The sequence below is a fragment of the Neoarius graeffei genome, chromosome 10, assembly GCF_027579695.1.
Source record: "Neoarius graeffei isolate fNeoGra1 chromosome 10, fNeoGra1.pri, whole genome shotgun sequence".
In the NCBI taxonomy this organism is placed as follows: Eukaryota; Metazoa; Chordata; class Actinopteri; order Siluriformes; family Ariidae; genus Neoarius; species Neoarius graeffei.
In genome coordinates this window covers 89,371,409-89,390,504 of record NC_083578.1, presented here as the reverse complement: position 1 = coordinate 89,390,504, position 19,096 = coordinate 89,371,409, and the positions used below count along the sequence as shown (strand labels likewise).

The window sequence follows — 19,096 nt, the reverse complement described above, 5'->3', positions numbered from 1 at the left end:
CGCCATCCCTAGTCAATACAGATATTGATTAATCAGCAACACTGATAACTGATATTTGAGGCTGATATTCATTTCCCATTCATGTGATGTTTTATAGTTTGAAAATTTGCAAGAATTTCTTACGCACAACTTGCATGAAATGAATATAATGTTTTATAATAAACATTATTTAAAAAAAAAAACCCTTGATCTATTCTTATCTTTCCTCTCACTGTGAAGCGAATGCAGATGCTGCTTGAGTCCCGCGTTTCTCACAAACACTGAAAAGCGTCTTTGATTGGATTTACGACATGTGGTCCAAATTTCCACCAATCCAATAGCGCTGTGGGCGGGGCACAGAGACAGGCTACATTTTGCGTGCTATTTTTTTTTATCATCCTTGCATCAGATATGCAAATACATAAAATACTTTCATCAACTAGGAAACAAGTTCAAGTGCCGATTCTGATAATTGGGAAAAAAATGCTCAAGATTGGCACAGATTATCAATCAACTAGGGATGTCCCGATCAGGTTTTTTTGCCCTCCGATCCGATACCGATCATCTGATTTTGAGTATCTGCCGATACCGAGTCCCGATCCGATACTTCTTATAATCCATAAAAAATAAAGACGAGGAAAGAAACGGATCCAGGATGTTCCTCATTTTTTATTTAACACCTTATTTTAACATCCAACAACTCCGTTAGCAAACAGAGCACTTGCGTGAGGCAGTTTGAACAATAAATAACAAATAAAAAAAAAAAAACCTTAAAATACCTGGCAGGAATGTAAACAAATAAAAAAAAATAAATAAAGTGCCACAGTGCCGGTAATTTGCTTTTAAGAACGCATCTCACAGTGGTGTATAGTAATTTCAAATAAGGAAATGAACGTTTTTCTTGATGAAAACAAGCATTTCTACCCTTTCAGGTTTGAGTCCGTTTCTTTTGTCATCCAACGAAAAAAAAAATGATCTCATGCTTTGCTTTCCGCTTCGAACTGCTTCCGTGTTCAACTTTGCCGGCAACGGGCAGCCAATAACCAATAGCGTCTCCGCTACAAAGTGATGTCATGCCGCACGCGTTGATGTTGCTGTGTTGAGACAAGAGGTCTGGTCTCACTCTGTGCCAATGCATAGCTATTGATGTGTTAAAAATGAGAATATATTATATAGATATATATCCGATCCCTGATCGGGAGGCAATGCCCGATTCCGATCGAGTCTGAAACCATGTGATCGGGCCCGATTTCCGATCACGTGATCGGATCGGGACATCCCTACAATCAACCCTTACTCCAAACAACAGCTCAAATGCTTTTGTCATCCAGAGATCATTAGTTCGAATCCCACCCATGCCCTGGAGCTCAAGAGGTGGCATCCTCTCTCTCCTGTAAATTACAGCGATGCTAGCCAATCACGGGTGTCTGTGAGCTCAGGTATACGGCAGTGGGCGGATAGCGCTTTCCTCAGAGTGTTACGCCGCCCCCTAACATTGCATCAGCAACAGCGGTAGTAGTTCAAAAAGATTTCTGGCTGGTGTCACAGCTCTCGGAGGACGCATGTGACAAACTTTGGAAGGAAAAAAGTGCGACTATGCTGGACATTTTCTACATTTTCCACTTGTGGCAGTAAACACACTACTCCTCCTGTAGGTGAAGGGGGGGGGGAGGTTGGGCTGCCATATATTTTCAAGTCAAACACATACTGATATGTTTAACTTTGTGCTCGATTTGTGCTACTGAAGTCAGCGAGTGAGTGTAAAACCGTGTAAAATGCGTTTAGGATGTTAATAGGAAATTAATTTAGGAGTTACAGAATCCTGTAAAGCGCTTACTATAAATCCTCATTCAACAACGATTTAAGTGCAGGATGTGAACAAAACGCTGTTCCAGCTGCCAAGAACATCTGACTGTGAAATCTGAGCCGTGATGTTGTGCGATAACAGCAAGCGCACGAGCCTGGGTTATAAAACACTAAACGGAGCAATTCGCTGCTGTTTCATCGAACAATAAAAACAGGTACCGACTGAGGTGCCAATACTTCTAACAAGATAATCCACAGCAGGCAGAAAGATGAACACAAACTCCTCTGGAGGGAAAAAATAAGAAAAAAAAATCAAGTCCTTGTGTGTTCGGACAGGAAGTTGGCGTACTAACAGTGTCAATGATGGAGCATTTTGGTTGGACGGATTTTTAACCGCAGAAATGTTTGGATTCTTGAGCAAACAGCTGAGTGGGCGAGTTTCATCCAAGACAATCAAATCGTGTCCATGTGATCCTGCACAGCTGGACTGAAAGATATTTACTCACTCTATCACTCACTCGTAGATATTTGTACATCTGAGCGTCAGTACAATAGGATTAGAATTTCTACATGAAAGAAAAATATCAGGGAAACAACTCAAAATATTTAAAAGAAAATGAAAATTATCTTGGGAATTAAATGATAACATGTAGAGTTTTGTTTTCTATGGGTTTATAAGACTGATACGAGTAAATTCCCAGGTCAAAGTTCACTTAAAGTCAACGAGACGTGAAAGTAACCGCTAAGGGAATCAAATGCACATCTTGGATGTCCCAGGTCCTTTCCCTTTCAGTGAATTAGCTCAAAAATCATAAATGCTGTTGGTCATGACCAGTGATGGGAATAACGGCGTTAGAAATAAACGGCGTTACTAACGGCGTTACTTTTTTTAGTAACGAGTAATCTAACTAATTACTTTTTACATCGTTATAACGCCGTTCCCGTTACTTACAATAAAATGCTTTGCGTTACTTTATTAAAGCTGTTTTCATCTGGCACGCTGCTCGTTTAGCCTTTCTTTACTCTGCTTTAGTGTGGGGCGGGGAGACGCGAGACAACGGCATAGTCAGCCAATCAGAGTAGCTTTGGACAACATACGTAGGTAGGCCACGCCTACTGCACTACTGCGCACACTTTCAATCAGAAGACCCAGCGATGGTGAGCGGTCAGCCCAGCACTGCGCTTTCACACTGGAAATACAGCATTACTTTTCATTACTTGAAATAAAAGGCAAAAATGTCTACGTGCAATGCACATTATGTCGAGGAACAAAGCGTTTGTCCTTGTCAGTGGCCAGTAATTAGTAACAATTTTAATAACTACAAAAATATATTAAATTTGATAGATGTCTTATCTCACATTGTCCCACAAAAATATTAATATAGTGTAGATAATGTTACTAACTGGTTCTGTTAAGTGTCCATTTCAGTCATTAAACACATTTAACATTCACTTTTATTATGATTACACTAATTGAATTTGGGTTTTTTTTTTTTTTGGGGGGGGGGGGGGGGGGGGGGAACAAAATGTAACGGAATAATTACTTTCCCTGGTAATTAGTTACTTTTATGACAAAGTAACTCCGTTACTAACTCAGTTACTTTTGGGGAAAAGTAACTAGTAACTATAACTAATTACTTTTTGAAAGTAACGTGCCCAACACTGGTCATGACGCAAATGTTCAGTTTTACTGCACGTGTCTGATTCTCAATCAGCATTCAGGGTCCTCAGTAAAAAAGTGACCAGATTTTGGAAAGAAAAACACCAAACCCCCCAAAAAAAATTCTTACTCTCTCCAGGTCTCGGAATTCTTCATCCAGCTTGGTTCCTTCTGCTCCACCAACCTTCTCGCTCACCATCTGCAGACAGACAGAGTTCATAATCATTTAACAAACGCTTCATGCTGTTTAACAAATGTCAAGCCACATCGCACACTCAAATGTGAGAAAGGTTTGTGATGACTCGGTGTACGATTTCACCAACCCATTAAAAAAAAAAAAAAAAACCCAGTGCATCACCACAAACTGAAAACACAGTAGTTTTCAAAAAGGTAGCTGCCATGGTGTATCTGGATTATCCGAATAACCCCCCCCCCCCAAAAAAAAAAAAAAACATTTTTAAACACTAAACCTTTCACTTGGAAGCTGTTTATCATGTAATACTGTGCTAAAAGGTGGCAAAGAAAAGTTTATTTATGGATATACTTTTCCTTTCATTTAGCACAGATGTGGGCGGAGCTACAAACATGCACCACAAGAAGCCGCGTATTTTAGCTTCACTAATTTTTTTCCGCCACTCACGTTGTCCACTATGTTTGGGTCGTGTCTTAAAATGGCTGCTTTCCCAGTTGGCGAGATTCTATTAAAATAAACGCTCTCTCGGGGTCAGCTGACCTGATCTTCAAATAAGGCGTCTGTATTTAACTGTAAACAATAAAATAGATATTTTGTTTAAATTGTTCAGCCAAGTTTAGGATTGATGACTGAAACTTAAATCTTTGGGTCTTCGTTTATCAAACGGGATACAAACAGATTTATTCGTCAGTGATTTCCACAAGAACACGTGGTATTTGTGAAAATCAAATTAGTTTGGAAAAAGTTCGTATCCTCCTGATTTTACATAAATTTACATAGAGACTCCCTAAACGATCAGCTTCGAATCGCGTCACTGCCGAAGTGTTCCTGAGGTTTATATACGGATAACACGCTCAAATTTAATTTGTGAAACTTTGCAGACTTCATATTAATGACCTGAAAGAAAGTGATTCATAAACAAATCCATAAATTAAGACTAAAATCTAGGTATTGCATTAGGACAAAAGTAATGACACCCCTGCAGTGGCTGAGCTGCAATATTGGAAGATTTACTGTTCTATAAGATAAGATTTCACTGTTTATTCATTTTCAGCCCTGTTTGCCCTTTTTTTTTTTTTTAGTTTTATGGGCGTGGCTAAATGGAAACCTGCAGTGTCGTGAATGAGCTCGGTAAATGACGCTTTTGATAAAACTTTTGGAGGTCAAGCTAAGACTTTTAAGTTTGGTTCGAACTACGAAAACACTTACACGAGTTTTGTAAAAGATTGATAAAAAGGGATGCATTGCTGGCATGAATGCATACACTAAAACAAACAAAACAGTACAGTATGGGGAGATGAATTCTAGTATTTGAGATGAGCCCCATGTTAATAATTCTGTCCCAGACCCCAGAAAGTTATCGGTGACCCATGGGCGACGACACACACCTCTCGCTTCGTGTGTGATCCCATAGTTTGGTGCAGTGTTTTATTTACGCGGTGAGAGGACTGCATGTTTCTGAGACCATGTCAGCTGAACTGAACGCTAATTTCAACCATGTGCTCAGTGAAGAGGAAGGGACTAATGCGAAGAACAGATTTGGGGTTTTTTGCTGGTCTGGCTGTTTTTTGTTTTGTTTAAAATGACATTTACAGGACGCGTTAATCCAAATGCCGAGTCGCGATCTGCACGTTTCTCAACTTGTAAATCCGTCGCTGTGGAAAAGGAAAATCTGATCATACTTTTCATCTGGAACATTTACACACATGCACAAACATCCCACACACACACACTGACCAGTTTCAGACAGAACCCAAATTTCACTTTCATTTAATAGCCAATTTATTTCCAGTTTTTCTTCCTGTTTAGTTCTTGCCAATTCCCACACACTCACTCACTCGCTCGCTCTTCTGTTACACAACCATGTTCTGAGCACCTTCTGATAAGGTTTGCGCTCAAACTCCTCTGCATTTTCACTCAAGATTAAAAGTACTGGCACCCCTGACTGTGGGTGGCTATTAAGTGAAAATTTTTTTCAAATCCTCTTCTCTAAAACTCTGAAGTCACGATATATTTGTGCGCCATTTCTAAAACACTCAGCTCTGCTCCTTTTAACGTTAAAAAGAGTCAGACACACCTCCTTCTGATTTTATGTAAAGGAATCACGATTATATCCATATCACGATAATTGCCGGTATGAGTATGACGTATAAGTTCACTTCTCGTGCACATCACATTTACTTGCATTCCAATGTTAGCATCTTGACACACGGACACTTCTACGTAACCCGACTGGATGTGTGAATTTCACTTTAAATAAACAGGATGTGAAAATGATTACTTCCTCCTTGTAATCTCACAAATGAACCAATTTTTTTTTTTTCGCTTGCTACATATGATCATCTCAATTCCTGGACAGGAAATATGGTTTCACATGCTAACGTTACAGCGAGCCGAGTCTCGTAACGCGCTAAAACATTGTAAATATCGTCCCTGTAAATGAGGCTGCGCATGCAGATTGCTGGTGGGACTGTCTATGGAGGTCGTAGTTACAGTATCATGAAATATATACGTGAATACTGATGTTATAAAAAGTGTTCATAAGGTGCTCCATATGATTATAACTATTTATGAAAACGTTTTCTCTTTATTATCCGTTAGTGGTCGTGTTCATAGCAGATATCACAAAAACCACTCGTTCATAAACTGGAGCAGAATTTCTTTTCATCAGTGTTAAACACTGCTTGCGATACAGTTTGTCATATTATAAACATTGCTATAAAGTGCCTTTTCACACCTCATTAATGTGAATGATGCCTCATGAATGCATTATAACAGGTAATGGATGTGTTCATGGGATAATGTATTATACATACACACACACACACAGGTAGTCGTCGACTTCCGACTGCGTTTGGTTACGACTGACCGGTCGCAAACCGATCTGGTTGTAAGTCGGCCTGTGTTAAATGAACGCAAGTATATTGTGATGTGTAATGATATTGTAATCAGCTTAAAGTATTATTTTATCAACATTTTCTTATTTCATTACCGTGGCTCATTATTTGGTTTAAGTCAAACACCGCATACTCAGGGGTGAAAGTAACTTATTTCTTGCCGGTATATTATTTTGAGTAATAGTGCATGTGCACAGCACGCGCCGAAAAATACACCTAATTATTTATTATTGTCTACTTATCAAGCGTTCACTAGGACTTCTTATCACTCAGTAGTACTAGTACAGTACTTTAAAATCACACCATCACTCTTTCATCCACCTGTATTAGTTTGATTATAAATAAATTGCAAACATTTCAACAACACAATCGTTTTAATAACTTTTTTTTAGCTGAACAATTGAAAACTAACATTTCATTTTGGACGTTGGACACAGAACAGAAAAGTGAAAGTTACTTTGATTACCAGCTGCACACGTTATAGCACAAGATCTGGTTAAGCCGTACGCGTGCTGTAGCTCGCTTGTTGTTTGTCCAGCGAAACACTGCACACATAATAGAAGAGGCTGGATGCAGTGTTGCCAGATTGGGCAGTTTTAAGTGCATTTTGGCAGGTTTTGAACATATTTTGGGCTGGAAACAGTCAGCAGTATCTGGCAACACTGGCTGGATGCTGGGCGCTGCCGGGAGCTGGGGCGGAAACTGTCGTACGCTCAGCTAGGAAACACTTGCCAGTCATAACCAGACGGTCGTAAGTCGCATAGGTTGTAAGTCGACGACTACATGTATGTATATATTGTCGTACAGTAGGCTAAACCATTAACTCCATTGAGACACGTTAACTTCCACCCGGAGAACCAGCACGGGTCGAAGACGGCAGCAAATTAAGCATCGTTTGACCTTGTGCGTGTCTGCTTTTTCCACTACACACACACACCATCTGTGCTCTGGGATGCACTCGTCAGCTGGTGAATGAGAAACAGGATTAATAATTAAAAGAGTGAGGTGGCTGAACATATCGAAGGTTGGAAACAGTTCGATAAACCCTGCAACTCTAAACCACACCAGGATACACACACACACACACACACACACGAGATGGCGTCGACCTCAGTCTAGCATGAGGTTGTCGGGTTAACGCGCTTCCGCTACAATGTCGGTTTCAGATCCATTAACTCGGAGATAAAATGCACATTGTCTCATGTCTTGGCATACATACACACACTCTCACTGGCCAGTTTATTAGATACACCCACACAAATTGTGATCTCAAAGTGCAACTTTCACTGTAGCATGGGTGTTGGTCTGAGTATTTCAGAAACTACTGATCTTCTGGGGTTTTCACACACACACACTCGAGAGAGTTTACACAAAATGGTGTGAAATACAAACATCGAGTGAGTGGCAGTTCTGTGGGTGGAAACAAAACAAAATGCCTTGTTGATAAGAAAGGGCAGAGATCAGAAAATGGGCAGATTTGAGGTGGTTCGAGCTTTTTTGCCAGGAAGGCTATAGTAACTTGTATAAATCACACTTTACAACTGTGGTGAGCAGAAAAGCATCTCAGCATGCAACAGCAGAACAGAAGACCACACTGGGTTCCACTCCTGCAGCCAAGAACAGGGATCTTAGTATCAAGAACAAGTTCCTATTAAAGTGGCCACTGAGCGAACTCCGTGTGCTTCATGACATGACGTATTGTTCGTTTTGCGATGCGACTGGACGCCACAGTAACACATCACAGTGCGAGTGTGTATAAGACGCTGAGGAGGTATAGTGTATACACCACGGGTTTTGGATTAAATTGGAACACAATGTTTTATACTGTACAGCTGTACAGACCTCCAGATGTCAGATGTTCAGAACGAGCATGTGAATAAAGCTCTATACAGCAGGGTTCCGATAACATCTGCCTGAACGCCTGGGACAAAAAAAAAACAAAAACAACAATATGCCGTGTCATGACAGAAGAATGAAACTTGGCAAAAGGTGTTAATTATATGGTTCAGATTCGATGCACTTGACTGTTTAACTTCCAGCAATGCAAAGTACAGTCAAAATAAACAAACTGTGTTTTGGTGCTCGTCGCCTCGAGAGTAAGGTGTGCACCAAAAGGCTAAGCGAGTCCGTATCCTCGTTTCCTCATGGGAAAAGACAGATTTAGATTCTTCCACACCGGAGATGTCCTGCACGGTTTGTAGGGCTGATACTGCATTCAACTTTGCTCGGGAAGTCAGAGCTTGGAAGTACGCCATTTTTGACGTTGGTGCGTTGAAGCTACAAAGCAGGAAGGGGGTGGGGGGGGACACACCCACCATGGCTGCAGCCATGTTCGTTTTCAGACCAGGCCACCTTCTTCTTCCATGGTCCAGTTCTGATACTCACATGCCCATTGTAGGAGTTTTCGGTGATGGACAGACCTGCCATTTTGGAAATGCTCTGACCCAGTCGCCAGCGCTCGAAACTAACGGTGTCCCGATGTCCCGGGGACCATAAAAAATGTCATCGGGACACAAAATTATCATATCTGGGACAATCCCGGGACAATGGAAAAAAAATAGATCTAGAAAAAAAGTTCTACATTAATATTATTTACAAAGCCGTAACACATACGTAGACATTCACCTAATTTGTCAATTTTAATTTTAAAACGTTAACAGCGAAAAATACATAGTAGCTACACTTTCGATGCACCTGCATCCGTAGGCTACAGAGCAGCGCATTCTGTTCTAGAATCTTCGGCCGGAGTCCGCATTATATGGACTTGGAATGGAATTGCTAGCGCACACGCTGCGCCGACTCTTGCCAGAACAAAAATGCTGAAGTGGTTGAAGCGGACCGACCGCGGGGAAGAAACTGAAAGCCCAGACATAACGTCTCCGGGACCTTCAGGATCCAAAGTGTCATCGCCTGGTCTGCAGGCAACGCTAGCAACTGAATGAACTTAATGAACACTGTTAGACACGTTATAAAATACAACGGGAATGATGTGGATGATATTGACGGAAGATACCGTTCAACAGAATAAGTGAGTTTTCTTGGTGTCTTTCTAGTTCAGAAAGTTTAGTCAGTCAGCAGCACAGCTAGGCTCGGACCTGCCACTATGCTGATGTTGCTAACATTTGCACCCACGTTTCGGCACCGAAAGTTCATAAAATGGATAACGGAAAGTTCATAAAAATGTTTAACGGAAAGTTCATAAAATGGATAACGGTAATGGATAACGGAAAGTTCATAAAATGGATAACGGAATTTTCATAAAAATGGGTAACGGTAATGGATAACGGAAAGTTCATAAAATGGATAACGGTAATGGATAACGGAAAGTTCATAAAATGGATAACGGAATTTTCATAAAAATGGGTAACGGTAATGGATAACGGAAAGTTCATAAAATGGATAACGGTAATGGATAACGGAAAGTTCATAAAATGGATAACGGAATTTTCATAAAAATGGGTAACGGTAATGGATAACGGAATTTTCATAAAAATGGGTAATGGTAATGGATAACGGAAAGTTCATAAAATGGATAACGGAATTTTCATAAAAATGGGTAATGGTAATGGATAACGGAAAGTACATAAAATGGATAACGGTAATGGATAACGGAAAGTTCATAAAAATGGATAACGGTCTCATCTCATCTCATTATCTCTCGCCGCTTTATCCTGTTCTACAGGGTCGCAGGCAAGCTGGAGCCTATCCCAGCTGACTATGGGCGAAAGACGGGGTACACCCTGGACAAGTCGCCAGGTCATCACAGGGCTATGGATAACGGTAATGGTGAAAATTATAAGTGGCAACAGATATTCAAGGTATAAGTAGATGAAATGAACATAAAAGGGGTCTTATTTTCAACTAAAGTGTACTGCAGATGTAGGGAGTTGAAACATTTTCTGAATGAGCTAGTTGGCACTTTAAATAAACGGGTATCTATTCATACAGTGAGATCGCCAAAGTTTAATAAACTGAAAATGCAATAACTGTAATTTTGAAGTAGATGATGTATAGGACATGTGTCGCTTGTGTCTTGTGACTTATTGTAAAAATGATATAAAGGGTTCAAAATCGCATAGTTACAAATATAATAGTAACTTCATATGATAATATTAACCACTGGTTATTTCAGAGAGGAAAAAAATGGGGACACTATTGCTTCCATTCGGGACAATACAACACAGAATTCGGGACCACTGGGGGACACAAAGAAAAAAAGTTAATTTCGAGCCCTGCCAGTCGCTCATTCAGCCCAGCGGTCTCAAAAGTAGCCGGTCACCGGCGGCAAATCGCCGGCTATGGCTTGTTATGCCGCCGGCTATTGTCAGTCGAGTCACAAAATTTAATATTAAATATTTCTGACAGCAAAAAAAAGTCGTGAAAGTAAATTACATCCACTATGTCATGTATGTCCGTTGCCGCGTCAACTGTGTTTACATCCTCAACACGAGTGCAGCCATTACTGACGCCTGTGTTGCCAGATTGCGCGTTTTCCCACCCAATTTGGGCGGTTTTAAGTGCATTTTAGTGGGTTTTGAACATATTTTGCGCTGGAAACCGTCAGCAGTATCTGGCAACATTTTTTTTTTTTTACTTAATACAAGAAATTAATGGATGCCAACGTTTTGGCCAAAATGGTATTTTATTTTCCATTGTTTAGGCAGCTTCAGCATCATACTGTGAGATTCTGTTCAAATTGTTTTTTTCTTCTATGAAGCCTGAGCCATTTATTTTATTAGTTTATAATTATTGTTTAATTTAGTCTTCAGGAGAGACTGCCTGCACACAGTACTAGTATTAATAGTTTTTTTTTCTTACATGAAAGCTGAGGCATTTATATTATATTTGAAGGTAACTTCATGTTGTGCTGTGAGGTTCTCTGCACTTTAACTTTTGAACCAACAGGAGCATTTGGATAAGTAAAGCCTATTTTTCTGCATTTTTGTAGTCCTGGTAATCTTTTATATTGGTAAAGATGTTTATAGGACCATTTCTCAGTGTCTGTTTTTTTAATCAATAGTTTTTCAGTAATAACTTAATATTTAACATATCACTCAATTTTAAACAACCCCCGCGCCTCCCCCATAGTCTCCAAAATTTCTGTGGGAAACACTGGCGTGCGTAACAACGCTAATCAAGCTTAAGCTAGACGACCCGCCTCAAATACCCGTCCCGGGTAAATGTTATCCCAATTTTAGATGGCCTGTTCCAAACCATCCCGCCCCATGAAAAATTCGTACTTGCATGCATATCTATCTATCTATCTATCTATCTATCTATCTATCTATCTATCTATCTATCTATCTATCTATCTGCACACTTTGCGTGCATTATGTCTGCCGCTGGAAGACATTTTACCATTTTGCACCCTGCTGTAAATTACTTGTACCCTGCTATTCTCCCAAACTTTGAAGCCCCTGTCAGCCATCACAATCTTGTCAAAGATTGCTTGTTTTTGCCCATTTTTCCTGCTTCCAGCACATCAACTTCAAGAACTGGCTGCTCACTTGCTGCTTAATATATCCCACCCCTTGACAGGTGCCACTGTAATGAGAATCAGTGTTCTTCACTTCTTCACCTGGTTTTAATGTTCGCTGATCGGTGTATATCTGAAAAGGGGTGAGCTCAGGACAGTGTTTATGACTACAGCAACAGTTCTTGGGAACAGATCTACAGTATCCAGATAAGACTGTCCACTGAAGAAATGAGCAGACTTAACATCTCCAACTTTTTTTGTTAATTTAAGATTTGGAACAAAGGTGATCATTCATCTTTACACATGACTGACTTAAAAACTAAAATAAGCACAATACCGTGACCATCATAAACCGGAATAGTGTCACTATTGTGATGCATTGATGTCAGAACGTGCCTCGTGTGGATCAACCTAAACATCCTTCAGTTAACTCATCATATTGAACTTTTACGATAACAACGATAATGATAAAATGAATCATCTGAAGCTTTGCGTCTTCTGCATTAACGTCCACAGAAATGATTCGGCAGAAATCCCCTACAGAGGAAGGCGAATGTGGTCTCTGTGAAGCCCCGCCTGACTCATTCTCCAACTGACTAAGCTTTTAAATGAGTGCAATCAGCTGATGTAACATCTGAGCTGGTAAATTACTCAGAGTAACAAAACCACATGCTGAAAATGTACAGGAAGAGCTTTAGGAAAGGAAAGAACCGCTAAACAAACACACACAAAAAAATTGCTATTTAACGCTGAACTGTAGAACCAAGGCCAGATTTGAAGGGGGAAAAAAAAAAAAAAAGTCATCAGGCAAAATTCCACCAGATTATTTGTCCATGTGTTTATTATTACGTTCAGTTGAACTGTTTCCAAAACTCCAATCCAACATATGGGCTGGATCTGGTCTCTGGGTTTATGATGCATCTGATACACATTAGTTCAATGTAAAACCAAAGCAGCGTGGCACAGAAAGCTCTCGCAGCTCCATCGTTAACTCTTACAGTGGGACTAAAGCAAGAGAAGTGCAGGGGTTTTTTTTTAAAAAAGAGATGTAGGAATAATAAGGAATGTCCCCAGTAAGAAGGTACTTTTAATAACTCTCTAAAAGCATCCATAGTGCGAAACTCAAAAGGACGCATTCGATGAGCATTAACATCCACCAATCCTGCCCTTAATACACAACACTTTCCATGTAAGATGTGATGCGTCATGCCGTAATAGGAAAGTAATCAACAACAGGGTGGTGTGAAGAAGCAGAGTGATTGATCATTTCCTTATGTCACATTTCAGTGTTTTACTCCTCTTACACCACAGCGATTTTACGAAAACGATTAAAAAAGTTTGTACTTAAAGAATGAGCATTTTTTATAAATCCCTTTATAGCTCCAGTTCATGTTGTGGAACATGCTGAAACAAGCTAGTTCCTGTTCTCACTTACGTTACAGCAGCTATAAACATTCTTTCCCCTCACCCGCTTCTGTTTTTGCTCTCTCAAAGTTAATAAGATTTTTAAAAAATCCAAACAAACAAACAAACAAACAAAAAAAAACCCAAGGACCTGATGCTACCGTGAAACCGTAAACTCCTCTGTCTGGAAGATTTAATTTAAGATTAATTTTAAAATTATTTCCGTACACCTAATAGTACATATATTTTAATAAAGCCATCTATACCTATACATATGCCCCTTTTCCACCAAAGCAGTTCCAGGGCTGGTTCGGGGCCAGTGCTTAGTTTGGAACCGGGTTTTCTGTTTCCACTGACAAAGAACTGGCTCTGGGGCCAGAAAAACCGGTTCCAGGCTAGCACCAACTCTCTGCTGGGCCAGAGGAAAGAACCGCTTACGTCAGCGGGGGGGCGGAGTTGTTAAAACCAACAACAATAACAAGACCGCGAAAGATCGCCATTTTTAAGCGACAAGAAGCAGCAGCTGTACAAACACGAAGTCATCCATTATTATTATTGTTGCCGCTGCTGCTTCTTCCGTGTTGTTTTTGCTTTGATATTCGCGCCAAGGTTTATGTAAACGTAGCGACGTAACTTCCGTATACAGCGACGTAACTGACGTATACAGCGACAATGACGTGGCTCCGCTTAGCACCGCGAGCGATGGAAAAGCAAACTGGTTCTCAGCTGGCTCGCAAGTTGAACGAGTTGTGAACCAGCACCGGCTCCGAACCAGCCCTGGAACTGATTTGGTGGAAAAGGGGTATTAGTGTATATTTTAATAGTTATTGTACATATAATCATTTGATATCCTAATTTGTACCATAATCATAATCATTTTAGAGCCGTGTGTATATTATCTTTAAGATATTAAGTGTAACTCTAATAAAAAATGTCGTCTAATCTAATCTACCGTAAATAATTATCGTATTCATTATAATTTTGTATCGGGGTGCCTGGGAGAACAGCTATGCTGAAGTGTGTCATCTCAAAGATTATTATTATATTATCAATATCATCAGACTTGGTTACTGAGTCCAGAATTAAAACAGTGCTGTGTTTAATTAAATCCGTTTCACCGTACTGTAAACTGTCTTAGCATTTCCTCCAGAGAATGAGTCACACACTACTACTGGAATTTGTGATTTAAAAAAAATCCTATTGAGGTTATTGGTGATAAATCACATGACTGTGGACACCATAAAGTATATTTATTTCAATGTTTGTTTTGATACCCAAGTTCCGTATCGCTCCCAACGATGCCAATGTTGGCTTCATCAGAAACCCGTGACGTATTTGGGTTTCTGTAACCCATACTCTGCCTTTACAGCACTGCTTCAGTTTTGTTACGCAGGTGGAAATCATGTCACACTATCAGAGTTAGTATATTTAGAGGTCCAAATGCTAGTGTTGTAGTACTCGAGACCACTTTTTGAAGGTTTCAGTCTCGACTGCATTTTTACGAAGGCCCTGTCCACACGGCAACGGATTCAGGTGAATCCGATAAAATTTATCGTTTCGGCCTGGCGTCCACACGGCACCGGCGCTTTGGGTGCCCCAAAACGATATTTTTTGAGAACGGTTTCCAGAGTGGAAAAATCTGGCAACATCGCCGTCGCGAAGTCGTCTGGATGAGTAGAACAGATTTGTTTACGATGACGTCACAACCACATGACTAGAACAAGCAGCACTCACTCATTCACGCCGGGTAGAGGAAGGGGTTTATGCGCATGCGTCCTACTTCTATTGTTCTGGTGTCTCAGATGGGACCGTCTTACAGCGCACGTAGAGGTGTGGCATGTGTATTGCATCGTTTTCAGCAAGCGTTGCCATATGTACCTGATATTTTACTGATCCGTTGCCCATGTGGAGGCGATTTTTTTTTTACCCGCTTAAAAAAAAAAAATCTCGTTGCCGTGTGGATGTAGCCTCAGTCTTGGACATAGAGGACTTGGGATCTTATTTCAAGACCAGTCAAGACCACAGCTGTGAGGATTTCACCAAACTACCTGTGGATTGTCCAATTTATTTGTTAACATCATTACTGTGATTGGACGTAAAACTTCCTGCTTCAAATGAGACCAATAACGTGACTCATTGCTAATTTAAAAAGTTTTCATTACTGTTAACAGCTGCCACCCCTCCCCCACTGGTCTGGTTCTGGTCTTGACTCGGTCTCAACCCCTCAAAGTCTTGACTACAACACCAAGCACCAAAGTCAACCGAGACCTAACATGTTCCATCAGTGGAAATTTCAGGAATAGAAATTTCTCTGGCTCAAAACCCCTCCTTAAAAAAAAAAAAACCTCATTTAATGTTAATAAAATAATTTTCATGAAATGCAGGACTGTGCAAAAGCCTTAGTTGATCATTTTCCATTAACAGCACATCCAAAAGTGTTTTGTTCTTCTCATACCCACATCACCGAATACTTTTTATCCATTTATAGCTACATTTCACATTGAGGAATGTTCACAAAGCAAGTTGGTCCTGTTCTCACCAGCGTGCAAAATATCTGGTTGCACAGTTGCGCCGCGCAATCACATTTTGCTTGGCGCAAAATAATTTTAAACCCAGGTAGCGCAGTGCGCTATCTGAAATTTTGCAGTAGGGACACCGATTTTCCCCGCCGATTAGCTGTACAGCAGCGAGTTGGGAACTACAAGACTTGGACGCACGTAACACGACCCGCATGGGAAGTGCTGCTATACGTGCCATTACCATGGCAGCAGCCCTGGCGGCAACCCTCAGATGTGGCGCCTGGACTGGGCGTGCCTGCTTACGCGGCAAATTCAATTAACTGGCCACCAATCACAGCCAACAGCGGCGCCAACAAGCGGTAACGCCAAGTCAATCACCAAGAAGCGCGAAACTTGACGAATAACCCGGGAAACTGCGATGTTTGAAAATAAACCCCATCATATCTCCGCGTAATTTTCTTTGCATGGTTTAATTTTACCACATGCCGGCCAGGGACTGCACCATATGGGAGGAGGCGCAGGGAACCCGATCAGTCTCCAGACTATACCTCTTCAGAATCAGAAACTGAAGACTCGTAACTTGTTAAAGGTAGCATTGTTAAAGGTTTTTAGTTAAAGGCTATTAGTGAGGTTGTTAAAGGTTGTTAGGTAATGTATGTACTTAATTTGAAAAAAAAAAAAAAAGTCACTTGTAGGTGGAGCAACCTGAAAGTTTGATGTGCAACCTAGTTTTTGAGTCAGATTGCACACTGGATCAAAAAAAGGATTTTGCACACTGCTCACTCATTTATAGCAGTTACAGTACTGTCCAAAAGTCTTAGCGCCCCCCCATACAAACTCTGCTACAGAAATCTATTCTCTGATTTCTACATTATCAAGTCAGTACAAAAACATTCTAGAGTTCCAAATGTTCTCTTTTCTCCAGCACAAAACTGAATGCTACGGGGGGGGAGGGGGGGAGCAGCATATTCCATAAGAGAGCACTTTTCAGATGAAAGAAAAAACATAATGAAGGCTGCTGGGTTTTGGTGTAAAATGAAGTGAGCGTGACAGGCAAAGTGTCCAGAAGAACTGGGGCTGGTTCTGTAAGATTAGAGATGAAAGTGGAGCAAAGAAAAAAAATCCTGAATTTTTGAAAGTCAAACTAAGATTGGGGGGGCTTCCCCCGAAAAATTAACAACACGCAAAACCCTGCATTCTAGTACTTATTTTCACTAAAACAAGTTATAACTTTAACATGTCAAAAATATCAAATTTAATTCCCCTAGTTAATGAGTAATTTTCAGGAGTGCATTTAGAAAACGCGGTGATTTTCCTGCTACACAGTTCATTACTTTGAAAAATATATATCAGACAGTTGAAGGTAAACTCAGCAAAATCCCAAAACAGTTCTGTTAAAAAGTAAAGGTCTGTTAGAGTTTCTAAAGCTTTCAGGTTTCAATGTTGGGGACGTTGAGCCTCGTTTATCAATCTTTTAGTAGAGTTGTGCGTTTGCAGAAGCTAAAGTGAACTAAAAATTTCCAATTCAGATTTATGCGAGTTGAAGCCAATTGTTTACATTAGTTCGTATTGCCTGTAAATTTAAACACACCAATGAATACCAAATTTCTCTCATAAATCAGGGGCGTAGCTAGGATTTTTCAGGGTGCGTGCGTGCGCGTGTGTGTGTGTGTGTGTGTGTGTGTGTGTGTGTGAGAGAGAGAGAGAGAGAGAGAGAGAGAGAGACACACACACTGACTGGCAGCCTGAGTGCATTATGTAACAAAAAATAAATTCCCATTGCTAGTTTTAGGCAGCTTAGAAACCGGCTCTTCCATTATTGCTGTTTCTTCCACGTTTTCATGATGTTGTGTTCTAGAAACAGCACTAAAACTCAGCTTCAAAGCCACAAAATGCAACTTAGATGGAAAAATATATATATAATAAATTGCTTACCTCTCTTCACGTCGAAAGAAGGAGGAAAGATTTGCTTGTTTTGACATGGCGAATTATTAACACAAGAGGAAATACTTGTAATTTGCAACTAAAAAGACTGCAGCTACACTGGCAGCTTGACCATGCTTTCTAGTGCGATCGTGTTGCGCAGAACGGTGTCAGTCCTGCGCGCCTTAGCTCGTGCACCTGAAGGCGCGCCTTGGGCACACGCGCCGTTAACAAAGAACACCTGTCTTTAAGCTATGAACTATGTTTGGGCTATTTAAGGACCGCGCCCATGCAAGGACGATGCGAAGTATTACGCTGCATCTAGGAACGCGAAAAATCCGAAAAATAAATTTCTCCATTCGGGAAACCGGAGATTTTCAAGAGTTTTGTCAAATATCCGGATTTCTGGGTAAATCCGGAAGACTTTCATCTATATGCAAGATGCTCAGTAAAACCTACAGCTCAGTGCCTTATAAAACTGCACTCACTGGACCTGAGACTTTTTTTTTTTAAAGCAAAGGGTCGTCTCACACCAAATACTGACTTTGTTTCATTTATTATGGCTCACTGATTACTGTTTATAGTATTTTTTTTTTAAATGTTGAAACCAGGGCTCGAAATTAACTTTTTTTCTTTGTGTCCCCCAGTGGTCCCGAATTCTGTGTTGTATTGTCCCGAATGGAAGCAATAGTGTCCCCATTTTTTTCCTCTCTGAAATAACCAGTGGTTAATATTATCATATGAAGTTACTATTATATTTGTAACTATGCGATTTTGAACCCTTTATATCATTTTTACAATAAGTCACAAGACACAAGCGACACATGTCCTATACATCATCTACTTCAAAATTACAGTTATTGCATTTTCAGTTTATTAAACTTTGGCGATCTCACTGTATGAATAGATACCCGTTTATTTAAAGGGGCCAACTAGCTCATTCAGAAAATGTTTCAACTCACTACATCTGCAGTACACTTTAGTTGAAAATAAGACCCCTTTTATGTTCATTTCATCTACTTATACCTTGAATATCTGTTGGCACTTATAAGGCCAACTTATAATTTTCACCATTACCGTTATCCATTTTTATGAACTTTCCGTTATCCATTTTATGAACTTTCCGTTATCCATTTTATGAACTTTCCGTTACCCATTACCGTTATCCATTTTTATGAACTTTCCGTTATCCATTTTATGAACTTTCCGTTATCCATTTTAATGAACTTTCCGTTATCC

The 19,096-nt window shown here is 40.2% G+C and overlaps 1 protein-coding gene across 1 annotated transcript in view; it reads right to left on the bottom strand.

Annotated features, from left to right (window-relative positions):
* The window catches only part of sh3gl1b (SH3-domain GRB2-like 1b), a 71,367-nt gene that overhangs the window by 38,479 nt on the left and 13,792 nt on the right, over nucleotides 1-19,096 (bottom strand). The window contains exon 2 of the mRNA XM_060932579.1: nucleotides 3,576-3,644. Coding sequence (XP_060788562.1) covers nucleotides 3,576-3,644 — 69 coding nt within the window. The remainder of the gene's footprint in view (nucleotides 1-3,575; nucleotides 3,645-19,096) is intronic.